This window comes from Triturus cristatus, chromosome 1_2, assembly GCF_964204655.1.
Source record: "Triturus cristatus chromosome 1_2, aTriCri1.1, whole genome shotgun sequence".
Lineage (NCBI taxonomy): Eukaryota > Metazoa > Chordata > Amphibia > Caudata > Salamandridae > Triturus > Triturus cristatus.
Window position 1 is genome coordinate 281,033,323 of NC_140580.1, and position 22,862 is coordinate 281,056,184.

General features: G+C 45.5%; 1 protein-coding gene across 5 annotated transcripts in view; it reads left to right on the forward strand.

Moving 5' to 3' along the window:
- Window positions 1-22,862, forward strand: part of LOC146867161 (polyunsaturated fatty acid 5-lipoxygenase-like) — a 1,030,548-nt gene that overhangs the window by 603,165 nt on the left and 404,521 nt on the right. For all 5 annotated transcript variants that reach the window (XM_085603716.1, XM_085603717.1, XM_085603714.1 and 2 more), the window contains one exon: window positions 21,119-21,225. In XM_085603716.1, coding sequence (XP_085459842.1) covers window positions 21,119-21,225 — 107 coding nt within the window. The remainder of the gene's footprint in view (window positions 1-21,118; window positions 21,226-22,862) is intronic.

Consider the following 22,862-nt stretch of genomic DNA (forward strand, 5'->3'; position numbering starts at 1 on the left):
AAAATTCAGTTACAGGTAAGGCTTATCTAAACCAAGAGACAATGATAGCATTCCAAAAGCTGCTTTCTCTTTATCATAAGTCCTGTCCAATAACAGTAAGAACACTCATGAAATTGGTTGGGATGATGGCCTTGTGTATTGTAATAATTCTGCATGTTCATCTGCAAATCTCCAAGAGTCTTTCGCCAGGCTATGGTCACAGAGGCTGAGTCAGAAGGGAAATCTAGTGTTGGTAGAGCCCAGAGTTCAGCACAGTTTCTTAAATGGAGAAATGACAAGAACGTATTAAGGGCAGAACCTTTTTAGGCCCTCAGGAGACCCCCCACAGGTGGCCATGTCACAGAATTTCATTTGTAAGGTGAGGAATACACTTAGACAACCTGACAGTTCAAGGAGCCTGGACTTAGCATCAGGAGAGAATGCATAACAATTTATTGGTGTTGGCACTGAAAGTGTTTTACAAGCTCATTTGCAGCAAACCAGTGCTGCTGAAAACAGATAACATGTCTGCGATGTACTATTTTCAGAAACAAAGTGGCACTCGCTCGCCTTTTCTGCCATTGTTAGCACAATCCATATGGCATTGGCTGAATAGCCACCAAATCCTGCTGCTAGCATACCGTCTCCCACAGTCAGATAGTGACTTTGCGGACCTGCGATTCAGGACACATCAACAAGTACACGAGTAGGAGATGAATCCCAGAGTACTTAAAAGGTACTGCAAGCAATGGGAATGCTTATTGTTTATCTGTTCAACACCACAGAAAACGCGAAATGCGAGAGCTTTGCCTCCAAATACCTGCACTCACAATCCATAGACAACGTATTATGATGGATTGGCATGGGAAATTTGCTCATACTTTTCCTCCACTATCCCTGATCCCATATGTAGTGAGAAAGTTGAGACCAACATCACTGACACTCATCCTCATTACTCCGACTTGAGCAAAGCAGCCATGGTATTCAATGCTGCTGGATATTCGTGTCGGACCAATACCCTCAACAAAGAGGGAGAGGAGCATTTCCTCCCACCATGACATACATACAGCAGATAAGGCGTTCCACAAATAAACCCACATCTAACACGAGTACAGGCTAACATATGTCCTCTAATTATTCTCCTAGTGTCAGGGTATCCCCATTAGGTTCTGCTCTACGCTATGTGTGCTGCAATGTCTACCGGGCCCTGCCACTTTCAAAAAGAGGGGGGGTGGGTGCTTTAAGTGAGAGATCTTTTCACTGTCTTCTATTGTGATCAGTGCAATAGTGATGTGGCGGAGCAACTTAAAATTGGCTTAAGAATCCTTTGTGCACATGCTTTATTTACAGGGATCCCTGCCAAGGTTAAAAATGCAGACCAATGGAACACTATTTAGTCTGTGATAAATCTGTCTCAGTCTACATGTTTCATGCCCATGTATGACCGGATGGCACTTTGTCAGGACCTAATCTTGTATTCACCCTACTTCTACCTTCTACTGGGGCGAAAACTGTAAAAGATACCCTCAATGTGAAGTCATTAGTGAAGAATAACTCATATGGATAAGTCTGATCAACCCTCATTTAAGTCGAGTGGGTCTAGAGACCCATGGGAAACTGGTTGCAAGGGCATATCCCTCGATACTGCATCCTGAGGTTGCTGGGGCAATGACCTATACACACTCACCGGTCCTGAAATGTCTGTCTGTCTACACGAGAAGTTACCCTTATGAGCAGGCCTCCTGACACAGTATCACAATCCACTGAGAAATCTGAATACCAAAGAAATTATTCTTGTGAATTGGCATCTGAGTTCTTAGTGTTTTATTACTTGCGACTACCAGAGTGTATGCTCAGTTTGTGCAAGTCTCGTAGAATTTCTACAAGTGTGTTATACCGCAAAATGAAAATGCTGTGGGCAACAAAGCCGCAAACGCAAAAAGTGAAACCCACACCATCTTGCTTGTGTCACTTGAGCGCATTGCTACAGCACTAATACACGCATGAGCATCAACAATTAATTATTAAAGGTATTATGCAGAGCTCAGCTCCAAATGCCAGGAGAGGACTAGAGAGTGCAATGCGATGTTCTTGTTTTTACACTTGTAAGTATTTCTCAAGATTGCAGCTGCAGTGAGAAGAGCGCACAGTTTGACAAATGTCATCAATATACCTGGGAGAAGTTGTTACATGTATAATGAAAGCTCAACAGTTTGCTGTGCATGAGAACTGAACTGTTGAGTAAATTTCCATTGTTGGATGTGGGAACAACTTTCCTTGTTCAGAGTTTTTGTCAGGTATTTTGCTAGAGCTCCTGGAGCTCCCATGTCATTTAGCTCAATGTAACTTCGTTCTCAAAGAACAGTCCTGTTTACAAATGTTATTTAAGGTTCTGTAGTTCACAGCACTTTGTGCTTTAATGTATGAGGAAGCATACACAACCTCTGTAAACTTTGGTTCAACACATCATTTGCTACCTTTAGTCCTCCAAAGGCCCCCATTCTAGGACCTTAATATGGTCCTCACAAGACTTATGAGATCTCTATTCGAGCTTTGATATTCTTGTCAAATTCAACATCTTTCAATATCAACTCGGTCATATTCCAACATTAGATTGCTCCCAAAGTGGAGGGAAGGTGGCCAAAGAGAAGACAAGAAATGCTGCCTATGTCACCAGTCAGATGAAACTTTGCCTCACGTTATTTGCATTTGCCCTACCCTGGCCATACAGTGAAGAGGTTAGCTGGGAAAAGAATTTAACATCTGTTCGACCTGGCCCTTTTTGCAAGGTTATCCCTGTGAGACGTTGGCCTAGTATATGCTGTCCACTAGTTATAGTGGGCACCCTGTACCAGTCCAAACAACCCCTTATTGATGATAGGTTAAAGACAACCTTTATTGAAAGCTATCCTAGTGGTAGCTATGGAGAGCAGGAGAGAACAATGAGAGAGCTAGGGAGGCAAGGGTGCGTCCGTATCCCCTGTGATATATATGAGTTTTATCAAAAATGGACGAACCCAGTGGTGTTGGTACGATCACTGGCAAGCAGTGCTTGGGAACCCACTAGGTGAGTAAAAGGCCCCTCACACACCAACCTGGTTGGTGTCATGCTTCATCATAGGGGCCCCAACCGGGTGGCCGAGCGCCTCCCGATTGTGCTGCTAGTGTGGTGTGATAGTGTGATGTGGTGAAAGATTAAAAATACCTCTGAGAATCCTTGCCGAGGGAAATTTATTGATGGCGGCTCAGGATATATTAAAATTAAAATTATGTGAAGCAACTACGGAAAGGATTTAATTTCTGATAGTTGACTATGTGGTTGGTCTACATGTTTCAGCCCACCTCAGGATGTGCGGGGCTTTCTTCAGGACCAGGAAGTGCAGTGAGTGGCAAAATAGAGCCACGTGAATAGTGAAAAAATTAAAAAGGTAATTTACCTACACACTCTCTAAGGTGTGTGGAAACGGTATCGGCTCAATGGCAGACACCGCAGCGAAAACAGACCTGTGGGAAAGAAGAACACAATACACAGACACATATAGCAAATGATGCTAGGATTCGCAACAAATATAAAATGCAATCTTTTACTGACTGTGAAAGGATCAATGTTTGCAAACGGTCGTACATGTGGCAACACACACTCTGTGACATGCGGCTATTGGCTGGTGCTACACGATGTCAACTGATTGAGCGGGCGGAATACGCCCTATGTGAACTATCGGTGAGGCCAGCAGGGAGCGTGTGGACTGCCCTCGTGGGGTGCCTGGTTGGTGTAGCAGGCAACTTGAAACGGTGATGCCGTGTAGCCACTGGCTGGAATGGTCGGGCTAGATCGCAACGAGTGAGCGATGGTGCGATTAGCATGCCGATGGACTGTGCGTGTACCAAACTGAGTGTAGGGGACAGTAGTGGGGAGATTTCCCCTGGGTGGCGCGCTACAAATAAAAATAAAAATAAGGAATAAGAAGAATTACACTATGGCTGATTTTTGATCGCTGATCAGGAAGGGGAGGAGTGCGCTCCTCGTAACACAGATTCTGCGAAAGAACGAAATAATGTCAGGCATGGGCATTTAGAAGTAGATAGCCCGGCAGAGCCAGCAATAAAGAGCGCGCGTCACCTTACTTGGTCAGGAAGCAGCACCCGCTAGGCATCTACTGTGGTCTCCCGGATCCTGGATGGTATGGAGTCCAAGATTATGGGAGTATATAAGGAGACTGGGGCCATTGCGTACGTGCTGAGGGTCCAGTGATCGCGGGAGGGGCAGAGCAGTCTGCGCATGTGTCGGAAAGGAATGCTAATTGCACGCGAATGCGCGATGGAGGTTGCTTGGGTGCACGCATGCGTCCAAAATGCTGCTCAGGCGCGCATGCGCAAAGAACCGGGAATGTGAAGTAACAAAAGGAAACGGAGCACTCGAGGAGCTGATTAGGGTGCTGAGACGAGGGTGTTAGCAGCAGGCTGGTATTTGGGCAGCGGCTGTTATGCCTATGAGTGAAAGAGCCATGCTGGAGAATATGAAGATATGAGTGGTGTTAGGCGGGAATACACATGCTGTAGATACTGTGGGTCATGCCAGAGACTGCAGGCACATGGTTAGGGTCTCCTCAGGCTATTCCAGGGGATATTGTCGTTTAGCCCAATTGTATGGCTAGAAAGGCGATAAATCAATCTTTGTTCCTGTTCAAAAAGGCGGCTCTGAATGTTGGGTAGGTTGTTATCCAGGGCCTCCAGGACGACCCATCTCATGTTGTTGGTGGTGTGGCCTTTCTCTAAAAAATGATTCGTCATTTTTGTGATGTTTTTCTTGCAGCGTATTGTGCTGCGATGTTCGCAAATTCTGGTTTTCACCTTGCGGGTGGTCATGCCAATATAGATGAGGTTACATGGGCACGTTATTCGGTACACCACATTTTCAGTGTTACAGTTCGTGTGTTTGCGAAGTTCCCATGTTTTGCCGGGGTCAAGGTTCAGGCATTTGGTCGTTTCTGTGATATGGCAGACACTGCAGTTGCCGCAGGGGAAATGTCCTTTGATGTTAGGAAGACCCCAGGCGTTGAGGACCGTGTTGGTGGGTCTGGGAAGGGGTAGCGGTCTCGTGGATACAACAGTGTCTTTAATGGTGCGGGCTCTTTTGTTAGATAAGAGGGGAGGTTCCCAATTGAGTTTGCCCGTGTTAAGTATTTTCCAATTCCTTTTGATGATTTGGGCAACTTTGTGCGTCACTGTGTTATAGGTAGTCACGCATGTCAGTGGCGGATTGGTGGGTTCCTTGATGTAGTTGTCCAAAAGGCCATCACGATTTTGATTCCTGGCCCTTTTGTTGGCTGCCTTGGTTATTTTATGTGGGTAGCCTCGTTGGTGCAGCTTCTGGCAGAGATCAGTGGCCTGTGTCTTGTAATCTTTGATGTCACTGCAATTCCTACGGAGGCGGAGGAATTGACCATACGGGAGATTTTCACGGAGGACTCGGGGATGGAAACTGGTAAAGTGCAGTAGGGAATTGCGGGCCGTTGGTTTAAAGTGTGTCTTGCTAATAAGGCCTCCCGAGGCTGCTTGTATATCCAAGTCAAGAAAGGTAGTCTGGTGCCTGAAGAAAGCCCCGCACATCCTGAGGTGGGCTGAAACATGTAGACCAACCACATAGTCAACTATCAGAAATTAAATCCTTTTCGTCGTTGCTTCACATAATTTTAATTTTAATATATCCTGAGCCGCCATCAATAAATTTCCCTCGGCAAGGATTCTCAGAGGTATTTTTAATCTTTCACCACATCACACTATCACACCACACCAGCTCCGCTGTAGTCAGGCGTTGCAGCACAACCGGGAGGCGCTCGGCCACCCGGTTGGGGCCCCTATGATGAAGCATGACACCAACCAGGTTGGTGTGTGAGGGGCCTTTTACTCACCTAGTGGGTTCCCAAGCACTGCTTGCCAGTGATCGTACCAACACCACTGGGTTCGTCCATTTTTGATAAAACTCAGCTATGGAGAGCAGCCTTCAGGCTACGTCTTGAAGGAATGTAAAGCAGCTTGTTTACCAGTCTATAATCTCTTGAATGACTAAATGAAAGACAACCACACCAGGTATATATATATAAAATATATGTATTTATTTCTAAACACACCCTCCTAGTCTCTTTATGAGGCTAGAGGTCAAAACACATAAGTTACACTTCAAATATAACAGTAATAAGCACAAATACACCTAAGGCCCTGGGGCGAGCCAAACCATATACTAAAATAGTGGTATAAGAACCACAACTTAACTAGACACAAGGCCTAGAGCCTGTAGAATCACTGGGACCCCAAGGAACCACCCAAGGTAGTGACACAGGGGACCCACGGGGGCCGTGTGCAGTGTGAGAACACAGCCGCGAGCTCCTGTTAGCTTCTATGGTGAAAGTCGCGGTTAGAGTTTTAAAGATTAGGGACACTTAGAAACGAGTCAGGACCAAACCCTTTGGGACTTAGGAAGTTCTAGGGTCAACCCGCACGGGAGCACCAGAGTACTCGAGTTACCTCACCCTGGGAAGCCGGGTGCATAGGTGTCAAATTGTGTTGGGTCGTGTCGCCGATTTCAGTGGGAGCTGGCAAAGAAGTGCTGCTGCCGGAAGATGCAAAGTGTCCGAAGAGATCCAAGCCTGGATCGAAGTCAAGAAGAACCTGAAAGCAGAGGGGACAGAGTCTGGGTCACTTGCCATTGACCAGGAGGACGATAGGCGGATGCCCATTAATGTCGGGTGATTTCAGGTGAAGGAGGTGAAGCTTGACTCTTCAGCCACGAGGACCAGGAAGCATCGAGGACAACCAGGAGCTGGATTCGAGCTGTCCCACAAAGGATGTCGAGTGCTGCAGCGTCGGTGCCCGGATAGGACACAACAAGCCTTGGCAACAGCATTCCATGCTGAAAGGAGAAAGATGCTTCGGTGCAGACCAGCAAGGTCTGAGGGACTCACCACTTGGCAGGGAGTCAGGGCACATCTGGAGCAACCAGGGAAGCCCAAGGAAAATCAAAGTTGCCTTCACAGGGACCCACCAGTTGACGGACCAGGGATCGCGAAGGAGCCTCGAGAGGAAAAACAAAATGGCAGCCCGCGGGTCACTCGGGGTGACTAGTCTGACAATCTTCAGTGGGTTCTCTGCTCAAGGTAGGGGCTATGAGTAACCCCAAGCACGACTTCAAGAGACGTCGAGAAGTCAATGCACTTGCAATAGTGCATGTGACCAGGAGTTCCGGTTCTACACTACTCACGAGGGCTTCGGGTCTCAGCTTTGCTGGAGACTCGGGTTGGCCTCTGAGATGTCTGGAAATCCTTTTCCTGGACTGCAAATACTTCGGAGTCCGGCGGGAGCTTCGGAGATGCAGACCGTCAAATTGCTTCGTTGGTGCCTGCCAAGCAGGGGAGTCACTCCTTGCCCCCAAGGGAGATTTCTTCAATCCTCTAGTCTTTAGTAGAGCGTTGAAGTTCCAGGATTCAGCTTCAGAGTTTCGTCCAGGGATATCTAAAGTTCTGGTTACAGAGGTTCCTTACTTGTACCTAAGGAAGGGGTTGGACTAACTCTGGGGACCCACCTATGGGAGTGTTTGGAAAGAGGGGTGGCTACACCCATTTCCGTTGTCCATTTTCGCGCCAGAGCAGGGGCTGGAAGCCCCTGAACCAGTTTGAGCTGGACTATGCACAGGGACACCAAATGTGCCCCCCGTGCAGGACTTCAAAGCACTCTGAGAGTGCTCCCACCCAGCCCCAATACACATAAGCCTGTCTGGGAGGTGGTTACACCTCCCTGTGACAGGAAACCTATTGTCCAGGCCTCCCCTTATGGAGTTTTGGTCAGCAGCAGGAGGCCAGACCCGTGTCTGTGGCTGCAGCATCCATTTTATGATGCCAGGGCTCTGTTAAGTTTCCACCGGGTATACCAGTACTGCCATGTCTCTCTCTCTAGAAGGGTGGGATCATATTCTCACATCAGGAATTGATGTGGGGGTATGATTCCAAGGTGTTTGACACCAAACACAACATGTTTCCGTGCAGCCAGTCCAAAGTTAGCATTAACCGTTTTAGATATAATGCACTTAAGAGTATATGGTCAGGCTGCACCACTGACAACCCCAGAGAAGAGATTCCGAAGGATGCAGAAGGGCTCAGCTCATGCCTGGGCACCCTCTCACATATAACCAAGCACCCTGCCTTCAGGATTGATAAGGCCTGCCATAGGGGTGACTGATAGGTTACTATGTGCAGTGATAGGTGAGGTATAGTGAACCTATACCTCAGTAAGGGGTGCATGCAGCGCCTTACCCAGGCTGCAGTAGCAGAACTGTGGTGTCATTTTGAAGGGCTTTCCAGGGGTGGCACAATACATGCTTCAGCCCCTGGTAGGCCTCTGGGGTACCTATGCCCTGGGTACATAGTATACCATATACTAGGGACTCACAAGGGTACCCCAGAATCCAATCTGGGGTGTACCTAAAGTGCATGCAATCAATTTAGAGAGGAAGCAGCTAGGCTGGGGCCCTGAATAGCAGGGTCCCAGCCAGACTAAGTCGAAAAACAGTGAAACACTAGCAAAAAGTGGGGGTAAACATGTGAAGCAGATCCTACTCTCCTACAATCCCAAAAATATTTGACTTCCCTTTGTATTTTTTTCTGACCTGTTTTGTTGGTTTTATCACTCTAGGCATTTTACCTCTGCTTATCAGTGCTAAAGTGCATGTGTGCACTCCTGTAAGCTGGGTAAGATTGGTCTACAACTATTTGGCATATTTAATTTGCCTGTAAGTCCCTTGTACAGTGGTATCCTATATACCCAGGCCATGTAAATTAAATGCTACCAGATGGCCTGGAGCTCTGCTTGCGCCACCCACCGAAGTAACATTTCAAACCTGTCTCAGGCCTCTGCCACTGTAGGGTCTGCCTGCACAGTTTACTGCCACAGTGACTTGGCATTTAAAGTGCTTGCCAGTCTGAAACTCCACTTTAACTACATATAGGTCATCCGTAAGGTAGGCCCTAGGTAGCGTTTGGGCAGGGTGCTGTGTAGGTAAAAGGTAGGACATGTGCCCTTGTTGTGTGGCATGTTCTGGTAGAGAAAAACCGCCTATTTGGTTAATCACTGCTGTGAGGCTCCTCCTGTTATAGGTTTGCATAGGGAATTCCCTGATAGGTGTTTCTGTGGTAATTTCCGATATGAGAGGGGTAGCATTGCCATGTTTTGTATGTTTGGAATAGTGGTGATAAATCCTACTTATTGGTGAAAGGAGATGTTTTTTATTTTAGAAATGCTACTTTTCGGAGTGGGTATTCCTGTGTGCTTATGACTTTTTGTGCTTTGCAGCCTGTCTCCAATCAACGTATGGTTTAGACTGACAGGGGCCTGTTTTGTGCATTCGCTCTAGACGGTCATAGAGGGAGCTGAGGAGTAGCTGAGGTGTGCCCACATATCTTGATGAGTCTTCCTGGGCTATAGTGGTGGGAGGAGTTGTCACCTGCACCTGTATAGGGCTGTGCCTGTCTTTCACGATGCTGTCCCTGCCCCTCCTGTAGTGTGTCTGGAGTCAGGGCTGGGGATTGAATTGGGTTGTTGTGCACTTCTAACATTGTTTGAATTTGCCTCCAGAACAAAGACTTTGTGAGTATAAGTACAGGGGCTCTGACTCCATGATGTTAGACACTGTGTGGGACTTGTAACCGGATGTTGCTGGCACTACATACTACACATTGCAAGGGACTGTTGTTCTGCCAGGAGAGACCACCACTTGGACTTTGCTTTGTTGTGCTGACCTACAGGCCTGCTGGGCTGCTAGATAGACTGCCACTCTGCAACTATCTGAGGTGCTGGCCTACTGACTGTCTCCCTGCTCTTGTGACCCTAGTGCTCTCTAGGGCTTATGGTTTGGCCTGTGTCCTGCATAGCACATGGTGAGCGCTTCTTGTTCTGCCAGGACCCAAAAGACTCTGCTTTACCTTTTGCTGGCCATGGAACTCTGAGTCCGGCCACCTTCAACTACCAGGAGAGAGCATGTGTGGAGCGCTTTTGTCTTTGTCCCTGAACTGGGGCAGGGCTTGAATAGGCATGTGTGAGCACTTTGTGCTCGAAGAGTCCAGCACATGGTGAGCGCTTCATTCCTGCAGTTCCTGCATGTTTAGCACTGTTTTTTGTCTGTTCTGAGGCGTGGGCCCTGGTTGGGGTGGGCTCAAAGCTCAGTGTGTGGGGAGCGCTAGCCCCCCAATGAAAGCAGCTAGAAAAGCAGTCCGTCTTCTTTGATCCCTTTGAAAAGCTGAGCTTGCCTGCCCGAGGCCTACGGGTGCTGTTGACGGAGGTGCCCCTCCTGGTTGCCAAGGTACCTGCAACGCGCTGTGCGTGCCTGCACCTTACCTGCCCTGTGAGCTGCGCACAGAGGAGGGGTGTGTGACCCCTCCCGCCTTGTTGTGGCAAAACTTGGAGACATTTACATGATTATCTGGACTGGGTGGAACCTCGAAGGAGTACCCCACCTACCTGTAGTAATTTACTGCATTGATTACAGCAGCTGTGCCGTGTGTCCGAGGGCAGCTGCCTTTAAATGTGTGGTATGCGGGGGCACAGCGAGGCCTCCCCACCGATGTGGGCCATGTATGTACCCTCTCCCCTCTTCTTGTGTCATACCTTTGAGGGGGCAGCTGCAACTCCGCTGACAGGACTGGAGGACTCCTCGACGGATGTCACGTTCCGGCTGAAACCAAGGAATTACCATTTTAACTGTTATAGGTGAGCAGGTGGCCCAGTAACCTATGTGTGGGGTACAGCATTACCATATAACCCGTAGTAGGCGATTCTGGGCCTACACTGGTGTGTCCATTACCACATTGTCAGTAATAGGGGCGCAGGGTGCTGCACCCTATGTGGTTGGGTCGTTATTTAGCGATACCTTTGAATATGGTGGTTTATGTGTTTTTTCTCTCACTATCTAACTGCTCCCTTTCATGCCTTGATATTATGATTTATGTCATTTGTACCTTGCAATGATAGGGTAGTGAATATCATAGGACCTGCATAATGTGTACAGTGATGGTGTAGGGTATTTTCATGATGTGTGCAACCTATAAGTATTTACTTTATTGCACTAACTGTGATTTTAGGACAATTGCCTAGATGGTAAAGCGATTTATGATTTATGTGATTGTGGTCTATGTGTTATTTACAATATATGAGATATTTTTATGTACTACTGTGTGGAGTCTCTTTTCTGGTGTATTTATTGTGTCACTGGTGTGTGTGTGTGTGTGTTGCACAAACACTTTACATATTGCCTTTGGAATAAGCCTGACTGCTCTGCCACGTTTCCATGGGGGTGAGTAGGGGTTATCTTGGGTGTGTAGCTCCCTTACCCTGGCTAGAATGGTTTGTTCTGCCTGGCTTCGGTGCATACCATAGCCAACCAGGAACCCAATTTTTCACAAAAACCTAGGGATCAGGTCTTGTAGATCAACACAGATGGAGTCACAATGCTGAATATTAGACTGGTACAGTTCCTGAATATTTTTCAAACCCTTGCCAAGGCAGATACAAAAATATAGGTGGGGTAAGAAGAACGCACTTGACAAGAGCCCTTGTAGGTATTTATGATCATGGCGGGCGGCTAGAGACTATTACCATTGCTGTTTCCTATCCTGTCAGATGAGTACAAGTTTTGACACTAGCCTGCCTGTTAACTCAGCTAAACTCCAGTACTTTCTTTGTAAATATGCATTTTGCTTAAGCCTTTCTGTTTTTAAATATCAGTGTTTGGCACTTTTGTATTTTTATGTTAGATTTGTTTATTGTAGCCCTTGTATCTGTATATCAAAGAATGTTGTCCAAGTGTTACCCTGGTTACATATCTGCACTTTTTCCGCAAATGTGCATATTGCTTAGGCCTTTCTGGTTTTAGATATCAATGTTAGGCACTTTTGCACTATAGGTTAGATCTGCCTATTGTAGCCCTAGCAATTCTGCATCAGAGACCGATGTACAGATGTTACCCTGGTTAAATATAAGTACTTCCTCTGCAAATTTTCACATTGCTTAGGCCTTCCCACTTTGCTTTTTGTTGCCCTAGCAAACCCTGTATTAATGACTGCTGTACAAGCGAGAAAGCGTGTTTTACATGATTGACAGCTTTATTTCAAGATTTTATCTGTTAATATGAACTGTTGTGTATGTCTTAATCAATTTGTATGGGTTTTATTAACTAATAAACAAATTTACCTATAGACTTCACAGACTATCGTCTTCAGCATCTTTTGTGGAATGACATATTTATATTAGCATCCCTTCACAGTGAAGTGGGTGAACTGCAAACCGTATTAGTGGAAGAGTCTTTCAATCAGGTGTATAAAGAGAGTGAGTTGTCTTGAGGACTAATCCATGTTTCCTGCCAAAGATTTCTTCTTTTTCCATATCAATCCGACTATTGGCTTACCAATTTTCTTCCTTTAACCTCATTTAGTGACATATGTTAGAGGGCTCTGATGTAATGCACTGGATTTGATTTTATATCTATAAACCGCAAGCTAATACCTGACGGTGTCTATGCGCTACCAACTGAAGATCAGACAATACTGTAGGATCGATGAATATGAGAAGAAACAAATAGTGCCTACAGAGTGAAGAGACACGTTTTAAGAGATTTTCTAAAAGAAAGCTAATTGGACAACTTATTTAAATGTGTGGGAAGGGTGTTCCAAAGTTTGGAAGTGGAGGAGACAAAGCTCCTGACACCCCACCTGGACAGCCGACAACATGGAACCCTAGCCAAGTTGACATTGAAAGAGCAAAGGTTTCTTTGTGGGGTGTCCCAGCAAAACTGGTGCTTGAGGCATTCAGGGCTGGCTTTATGTAGGGCCTTAAAGGCAATGCATAAGGCTTTAAAAGCAATTCTCTTCTCCATAGGGAGCCAATGAAGACAGGGTAGAGCGCTTTTAACAAGCTGCTGTCTGGGACTTTTTAGCAAGAAATGGGCAGCAACATTCTGTAAGACTTGAAGTCTGGCAAGAAGACCTATCTGTAGGCCCACATAAAGGGCATTATAGTAATACTGCCTCGAGAGACGAGAGCTGCAACAACTGTTTTCTGAAGAGCTCGAGGTAAAAAAGGAAAAACAATTCTAAGCATTTTTAGTGTGTAAAAAGTCGCTGAAGTGACTGCACTAACTTGGTATTTGAAGGAAAGGGATGTGTCAAAGATTATTCCCAGATTCTTAGCTTTTATCGCTGGGCAAGGAAGATTCCAATGTTCCTGAGGGCACCAATTGGGTGACCAGAAGGAGAAATTGGGTTCAAAAAGCAAGACCTCAGTCTTCCCCGAGTTCAATTTCAGGCAGTTCTCCAGCATCCACTTGCTTATCTGTTGCATTCAATTGTGATATCTAGTTGCCGTGTCATGAATGTTGCTAGTAACTGAGACAATAATTTGAGTGTCCTCAGCATACATCATCGTGGTAAATCCAAAGGATGTAATTAGTTGTACAAATTAAACAGTGAGGGGCTAAGAGAAGAGCCCTGTGGCATACCACATGGTAGTCGAAAAGACTGTTCCAAATCCATTTGCAAGACAAAGCTAACTTTTTTTGTTTTTGCAAACCACCACTTGATAAATTGTATCTCAAAGTCAGACCTTGCTGGGTGGATAGTCAAATGCATCAAAGTATGCTATGCTAATGCTAAGCATAGACTAAAAAGAACCCAGAGCACATTCTACTTGTGGAAAGGGAGCCACAATGACCTTCCCTGGTACCTTAAAAGCTGCTGCGTGGTACACAATACACACTTTCCCCAAACATAACTGTGTGGGTATTCATGCCTGATAAGAAGCACAGGTCTGTCAACCAGTATTTAAGCTATTATTTGAAGCATCAGCCTCAATTGCTTGCAAGCCACGGAGCTATGCATTTTTATATTTTAAGTCTGTGCAGAGCATGTGATCTACAGCAGCATATGCTACAAATGGAAAAATCTTACCTTCTTTGGGACTATCTGCTTGTAGCGCTGTAGATGCAAATGCGCCCTCCCACCTCTCCAGTTGCATACATCACATGTATTATATTATTGTTCACATTGCACTTTTACAGGTATAATGTCCTGCTTCGCTCTAGTCCACTTATCTCACTTACCCATTGGGGGAAATCACAGTCTGGGTTGGAGTCTTTGTCCTGGTGCATTGAAGGTCTCGTAGACAAATCACTAGTTATAGCAAGACTGAAAATGTCTTCGAAGAGAAACAGCTTGCAATATTTTTTACACACAACACTAGAGGACAGGAGTTTTCAGAACATGTAATTTACAGCCCTACAAGCTGCAAACAGATAGTTACAATTTAAGTACAATTTTTCCTACTTAGGCCATGCATGCCCTTTCTTCATGGAGCTGCAGAGGAGCTGTATTTTAGGGTTTTATCTTTAAAAGTCCTCTTCGTTTTGGCTGCTATATTTTGGAGGGGTTGGAGCGCTGTCGCGGAGCAGCGTTGCCCTCCTGCTGAAAGCCAGCAGAGAAAAAGGAGAAAAAATAAACTGATAATAAAACAATTTTACTATCATTTTCTTTTTCATCCTGCAGGATGCCAGCCGAGCCGAAAGAGGGGCGGGGCCATCCATACTGACACTGCAGCTGTAGCACCAGGGAGGAGTGGTGGGCACTTCTAAGTGCACATGAAGGTTTTGCCAGCTGTCTGGGGCTGACCAAACTGTCATGCGCACTTATCCTTTCTCCAACCCAAGCTGTGTTGTACAGCCAGGTGGACATGCAACACAGGCTCCCAGTCCCTGTCTGAGCGCCAAACCAAGGCGCTCAGACCAATCCCAGCACTGCTCTCATTCTGGGATTCCCAGCATGAGAGCAGCGCTGGGATTTGCATTTGGGAGCCTGCACAGTGGGCAGCAGTTCCTAGACATCCGGGAGGCGAGGATCAGGAGCAAGGCCGCGGCCGTCGGAGTGGCACTAAAGTGCAACTTTATATATTTTTAATTCTGTCTTCTGTGAATTTTTTGGTTTGTATTCCCCCTTCCCCTGCTGCACCACTTCGCAATGTGGGCGGCCGCTACTGGTTGGAAGTCTTCTCTGCAGGGATCCCTTTCTCCACTTCCATCCTGAGGGGCTAATCCTTCATTCATCTTCTGAAGTTTGCCACCAAAGTTTTCTCCTCGATCATTGTTTTGCCTTACATCTGATATAGATTTTCTTCAAAGGATGAGATTAGGCTCAACTCCTTTAACAGGGGAAGAACTACTAGGGTGCATCTTGCTTCTGCAGCCATCTTTCCTATTGATTACTTCGTTTTGTGGCCTTCGGATCTCGATACTTGGGTAAGATGCTACAGTGAGTTGAACATTTACCTTTCCCATATCCCTAGCATATTAGCAGGATTAAGTGGCCCTCCCTTCTCACATATTAGGTCACCTTTACTATGGACCGGTTAGTGTGACCTTGATCCCATATCCTTAGCATATTAGCAGGATTAAGCGGCCCTCCCTTCTCACATCTTAGGTCACCTTTACTATGGATAGGTTAGTGTGACCTTGATCCCATATCCTTAGCATATTAGCAGGATTAAGCGGCCCTCCCTTCTCACATCTTAGGTCACCTTTACTATGGGCAGGTTAGTGTGACCTTGATCCCATATCCTTAGCATATTAGCGAGATTAAGCGGCCCTTCCTTCTCACATCTTAGGTCACCTTTACTATGGGCAGGTTAGTGTGACCTTGATCCCATATCCTTAGCATATTAGCGAGATTAAGCGGCCCTCCCTTCTCACATCTTAGGTCACCTTTACTTTGGGCAGGTTAGTGTGACCTTGATGCATTTTTTGCTTGCAACAACATGGTTTTTGTCCAACACTCATTTCGTGCTACAACCACCCATATGGGAAACAGTATACCACCTTTGAAACAGTGTTTCTCTGCCTAGCAGCTGTCTGGTATTCGGCCAGTTTTTGGCATGTAAAAGTCTGTACATGTGCAGCATCATGCTTGTATCTGTTATTTTTTTTTTTTTTTTAACATTTTTTTTATTATTTTCAAAGCAATCACACAACACAATTGCTCTACGCCCTCCATCCCCCAGCGGAGAGTATATATTGAACCGTGACACCAATTGTACAACAGAAAAGTCACCCATCCCGCGCGGGGCTCCCCCCACCCCCTCCCTCCCCCACCCCCTGTCAGTGTGCCCCCCTCTGCCAGCCCATGTCCTGATGCGCCCCACCCAGCTCTATGAATCATGTTGCTTGTATCTGTTATGTTTGTTTATTTCTAGGGCAGCTAACCCAGTAGATATCAGTGTGTTCACATGAAGAGAGAGTGTGACCCAGTTAACTCTTTAGAAACCACCAAAGGGCTGATTACAAGTGCCCTAGTAATCCTGATTCTGGCAGGAATGGTATCCTATGGCTGAATCAGTATTATGAGATCTGCAGTAACTCCACGGATCCATGGTGTCTCACTTCGAGACTCCACCAGCTGGAAGCAAGTGGAGTCACCAGGTTCAGCAGAGGAAACTGATAAATTACCTGGCAGATTGAACTGAAATTACAGTGTTGCCAGATGATGCAACATGGCGCAGGGGGACTTCAGGGTCAGTCCTAGTATTAGTAATTTCAGAGGCTGGGTTAACGGGGGAAGTAACAGGACCTAATAATGAGGTCCTAAAGTGTCTAATTTAGTTACTAGGAATGGCTTTTTGGAAAGGGTATTTGTGGTTGGTTGTTGAATATGAGAAAGGGTTTGAGAAAGTTTAATTGTCAAAAACGATGAACTATTCAGTCAGGAGTTTGTCTCCCATTATCTCTTTGGTACGTGCCATTTCCTCGTAGATAAGGGTGTGCCAGGAAGAGATACTGTTTGTTCCGAGTTCAGCTTCCTTCCGTGAGGCTTGTGGTTGGTTTTTTAAAGATTCTGCTTGTGCAAAGGTCATGGCTTGCACAATCCTTGCGGATGTCTCATTACAGGAATCCCAGTCTGCTCTGGCGGACAAGTGTATGATGCAAAGCAGGACTGAGGCGCTTTGTCAGAGCTCTGCGGGGGTCTCTGTCTTGCTTTGCTAGTGTAAGATGGGGTTCACATCTGGACAAGGCGAGGTCCTCTTTAGGTACTTCTGAGATTCTGCAATACTTTGGAAGCAGTGCACTTATGAGAGGTGGATTGTTAGAGATCTCCCTTACATTTTTAGTTTACTGGTGCATGCATTATATTTGATCAAGATTCAAATACATGATATTATGCTAGCTTTGCAAGTGTGTCCAAGCCTGCATATTCGTTCATGCTACCAGACAGAACAGGGAGGCATTAGGAGAGCTCCCTGAATGTCTTACTAGTGGTAGAGCGGCATAGTGCATATCAGTACCGAGGAGCCTTATTGTCTCAGTTCTAGGACTGGAGGATTCTCGGTAGTGGGATGTCAGCGCTGGATGCTGGTCAGAACAGAGACAAATTGTGTGAACCTTCTTGATGTCTAAGACTTAGAATGAGAACACCAGAGTTTTAACTTACATCTTGACCACTGCTCACAAGATAAACAATCATTTGTCTTAGTGCTAAACTGGAGCATATACACACCTCCTTAATGGTTAATTTAGCGGTGGAAGTGTGCCGCTGGTACCAGAATTTTAAATCTGGTGGTCTCCCTTTGGCGGAGGACCATGGAAAGTGGTCCGATCAGGTGCAGTTCAAAGTTCTCTGATGGAAAATTCAGAACTGTGAAGCAGCAATAATGTATCCACATAGGGCCCTATTATGAGTTGTGGCAAATTGTATGTGGCAATTCCAGAAGGCAGAAATTACTGATACTGCTCAGTCTCCACATAGATTTCCTGCAAATACAAGATAGACCCTCTGAATGGGGAATAACTGTGCAGACCCAGATTGATTGGGAGGAAATCTGCAGAATATGCCGGATTCTAGGGCCTTGAATGGAGACATTCATGGTTTACCACATGCTTTGAGTTGGTAGTAAATGTCTGTAAGGACTCCTGTTCTTAATGGGAATGAGAGTGGGTGGGGGAGAGTGTTGCCTTGGTTGAGGCTTGGTGGGGATCAGAGCACGTGTCCTAAGTACAATGTACCCCTTTACTAATGCAATGTTACCGAACAGATTTTCCTGCAGATAAAAATATAGTTGTGGTCTAGCTGTCCATGGGGCAAGTCAGAAAAGATTTGCATTTTGAGACCTCTATAAATGTCCCAACCCTGGGATATCAGTGGATTGTGAATTCCACATTCTAGAGGTAATATGAATCTATTAAATCGATTTTTGTTGTGCCTTGATAATGCTTCCAAAAATGTTATTTAGTTTTCAGAAAACTGCCTGACCTCCCAGTTGCACCCCAAGCTCCCCATGCTCGCGTAAACCCTCCTCCTCTCCTGCTTGATCATCACACTTGCATTTTTGTATGCATATCTCAATTCAAGTTTGGAAATATAAATAATCCCCCCCCAGACTGACTCACTAAGTTCTACCTTTGTCATCCTGCTCTCCATAAACAGTGCCCCACGGAGAGCTGTCGCTAGAGGGTGCAGGCAGACTTCTAAGTCCTCCGACTTTAGAATCCCCAGGACTCAAGCTTAGTGCTTAATTTACGCCAGAGGTTGCCACCACCATTATTTTGAGAACTTGCTCCACAGTTCTAAGTGGGCAGGAACTACTGGGACTAAAGTTCCCATTCTGTTTCTTGTGTTAGAAAAAGAGTTTCCATACTTTTTCTGGAGCAGTAACGGCTAATCCTGGCAGAGGGCAAAGGAGAGGTCTGCTCTTGTGCTGGAGCAGAAAGGAGCAGAAAGGAGCAGAAGCTGCTCCTCACCAGTGTGAATGATTCCTGAAAGATGTGTAAATGTCTGCAATAGAGGGAGTATCAAAGATGTGGAGAGACGTCACAAGTGCTCTCTGGCAGACTCAGGCCTTCTTTGCTGTCAAGACATTGCTGCAGCTTGTAAGTCTCCTCCGTGAAACAAACCTGTGAGGTTTCCACACCACGTTGCTGGTAATGTGCTTTCCCAAGGACAGTTTGGTGTCGTCACCTTGTCAACGTGTACATGGGCCTACACTCTCAGTGGCCAGGCTGAGAACTGGCGCTCGAGATTGTAACCTAAAACAGTTTGCCGTCGCCTGCTCTCAATGCGTATCGACCACCCACTGTGCGTGCATTCTTTGAAAATGGAGTTGCAGATCTCGACTAGATCTTTCTATTCTGCTTTTGTTTCTGAGCTGCTAAACCAGCTGGTCTCCAGCCTTACCTTGCCTTTCTCTGCTTTGCTTGGTGCACATTCTCTGCTTTCCAAACTTGCTTGGGATCTTGCCTCTCCCATTTTTATCTTTATTTACTGCTGTATTCACATCAGAGGCCTGAGCGTTCACTGTCCACAGAAGAACACTTAGAGCACTTTTATGGAAAAGTAAGGAGATTTTATAAATGAGTGGCTTTTGCGATAATAAATGGGCATTGCATGTTTAGTCCAAAGTGTAATCTGCTAGTCAGAGGTTCCAGTCCTTGTGTGATAAAACACAGGTGTATGTTAAGTAGACTGACAGTGGGGAACCATGTGTAACCTGCTAATCACGGATTCTAATCCCAGTCAGAAAACTCGGTAGGTGTATCCACCTGCTGCAGAGATCTAGGTGACCCTTGTAGGCTCGGGAGATCTCCAAGAAAGTGCTGTGGGTTAATGCTCCTACTCAAGAGATTAGTATGTAATTTATTGCTTACGAGTGCCAGTCATAGTGAGATAGATCAGCTGGTCTGCAATGATCTGTGACGCACTTGTCTTTACATGTAGGTGTCAAACCTAACAGTGACTTATGGAACAAATCTTTGATGTGAGGGTCACGTGACAGCCACTGTGCTAGCCTCTCAATGTAGAAAAGTATACTGATCTTGGTACTGGGCCTTGCCAGGCACACTGCCATGGCTGCTCTTTATAAGCTAGTTTGCAAGCTCTGAAGCAGGCTGGCCTGGCTTTTGATTTTTGATTTCCATTCTTTCCAGTGGGGTGCAGTGTGTTAGATAGGCACTGTCTTTTTGAGACTAACATGTCTTTACCTCCTAATGTCAACGATTAGTACCCGAGTAGATAATTTGCAACAATGCCCAAACCTAGACAGGGTAGATATTACGGAGTGACTGGGCAGTCAGTACCGCTCTTCAAATTGGACTATTTTTACTAACTGAGCCAAATAGTTTACGAAGCCACATTTTTTTGCGATCACGCAATCTACTTATTTAAAAAATCGAATTCTTTGACTACATCGCTTCTTTAATATTTGAAAAGAAATTGTAAACTTTGCAAACCCAACTCCGACTTCTTGTCAGATGTCAGTAAATTGAGCATCATTACATTTCGAATTAACACACACTGGCAGAAATTTGATATGAAGCAATAAGTACAAGCATTGACATAGCCAATAGGTCTCGCCTTTGGGACCGTATAAGTGTTTAGCCATGAAACAGTTGCATAACTAAATACTTATAAGGTCCCAAAAGCGAGACCTATTGGCTATGCCAATGCTTGTTTCTGTTTATTGCTGCTCTGTAGTAATGGTGGCACCCATGCTTTAGCTTAAATATCTTAAGCTAAAGTCGGGTGCCGAGATTGCTTCAAAAGTAAAGAATTGTCTATTTCTTTACTTTTGAAGCAATCTCAGCACCCGACTTTAGCCTAAGATGTTTAAGCTAAAGCACGGGTGCCACCATTACTACATAGAAGTAATAAACAGAATGGCTCACGGAGAACATCAAAGCGGCCGTGAAAGTGATCGCGATCAATCATCAAAGCGGCCGTGCGACCGCGAAAGTGAAAGTAATAGCGATCAAGGGCGCGCGCCCACGCACATGCACTGTAGCTCTAGGCTGGCCATGGTAGCACTTTTTGGAGCCCTCACAAAAAGTCTCGCCAGACCAGCGCATGCGCTGGGTCAGGCAAGACCTAAAAAAGGGTATTGTATAAACTGAAAAAATAATGATTAGGGTAAACTAAAAAAATATAGAATAGAAAAGTGTCGGCTATACCGTATGGAAAGCTTAAATTAAGTTACTTTGCCACCCCTTACAATGAATCAAATGATAATTATGCATGAATTGAATGTGTCATGTGTAAAAGTCTATAACCGTGCACCACATATTTTTCTGCAGGATGGAGAATCTCTTTGTTAACAGCTTCATGCACATGTTTCAATCTTCCTGGAGTGACTTTGCAGATTTTGAAAGGATTTTTGTCCGGATCAGCAACACTATTTCTGGTAAGCTTGCATATTTTAAGTTTGGGGCTGACATGAATTTTACTTCCTGCTCTGTTATGTTATGTTATGTGCTACGGAGCCAGAAACTGTGGTGGGTTGTGCTGACATTATCTTAAGGGTCAAGACTGTCCCGGGATTGTTCTCAACCAAGTGGTTAGGGTCCAACATAGAATATGGAATAATGAGGCAAATTATGTCTGTTAATTTGCTCAACTTTTCCTGTTGAAAGAGCTTCTGCCCTTTATCTCAGTAACTGATGACGCAGTTGGTGCAGTTTTGAACTTGTTTCTGGAGTACTGCAGTTCCCCGTTTGCAGCTGCCGAAAAGACGAATAAAACGTTGTAGGTCATATCTACGAAGCAACAGGGTCGGATTGGTAACGCCGGCACTCGGGAAATGACTGAAGGGCAGGGAGCCGAGTTCTAGCTGTGGGCTTCTTTTTTGGGCAGCCTGGGGGCTGTTTGTGCTGTTAGAATGCCGCCAGCGACCCAGTGGGTGCCTGAGTGGCATTTCTAGAGGCAGATGGGCTGAGGTATCACCCCCTTTCTCTGGCCCATTAATGTATGCTGATTGAGCGGGGGCAGGGGGCCTGAGCAGAAGTGGTCTCACTTGCATTCATGTGTGGCTCAGCAGTGTGAACTAATCTGTGCGTTTCTGTTATCTAAATGAAGTTAATAAAACATGTGCCCACCCCCTTTCTTTTCATAAACTTCGCTGAAGCAGTGTTTTGCGGAAAGGCAATACGCATATGTGGGCCACTTTTTTTGGTGTGCCCGGGTTGATTTTTTATCCCAATCCAACCCTGCCAAGCAACGTGACTAGATTATATCTACGAGTTCCAAAAATATTATTTAGTGGAAGTTTTAAGCACTTGTATAAATGTGCTGCTTGTATTTGGAGCTGCATTTGCGCTCTTAAAGGATCAGTGATAGTGTTAGATTCTCGGTATGTAGATGGATGCCATTGTTAACTAAGCAATGATCTCCCACACATGTAATTATCATCTGCATACTGACTGACAAAGATGCACAGGCTGAGGGCTAGTTCATTAAGTGGCTCCTTAGTAGCTGTTGAAAGACATGTGTTTTCTGGTCCTGCAGACACACCGTCAGCCTGGGAAATGGCCATGGATCTAGGGAAACTGTTCTGTAGAAACAAGAAGCACATGTCAAGAAAAGACGACGGCTATTCTAGTACCCTGATCTTAGGCCTGCATGGCTAGCCATAATGGTTTTTATGTATTTATTTATACATAACAGTGTTCCTCACATTCAGAATTCTTAAAATCATTAGCAGTAACAACACTTGTAACATAAACATAATAATAAGAAACTAGACACACACCACGTCACTATCCCAACTGATTCCCAACCCTTCAATCTCTTATTTCTTGTATATTTTCTTCATCACATGGTGGAATCCAGTACTCCTTCACAGAAGGCTGTGTTTGTTCAGTCTAGAATTACCATTACACAAAGTGGGATTGGTGTCTGTTTTTCAGTGGTTAGCCATGATGGTCATCAAGACCTCATGATCAAATAAATGAAGTGTTATAGGCGGAACCAGCTATACAATTAGGTAGGCATCTCCACCATCCAGTAAGAGAAGGGCATCGCCTACCCCCTGAATGATGGTGG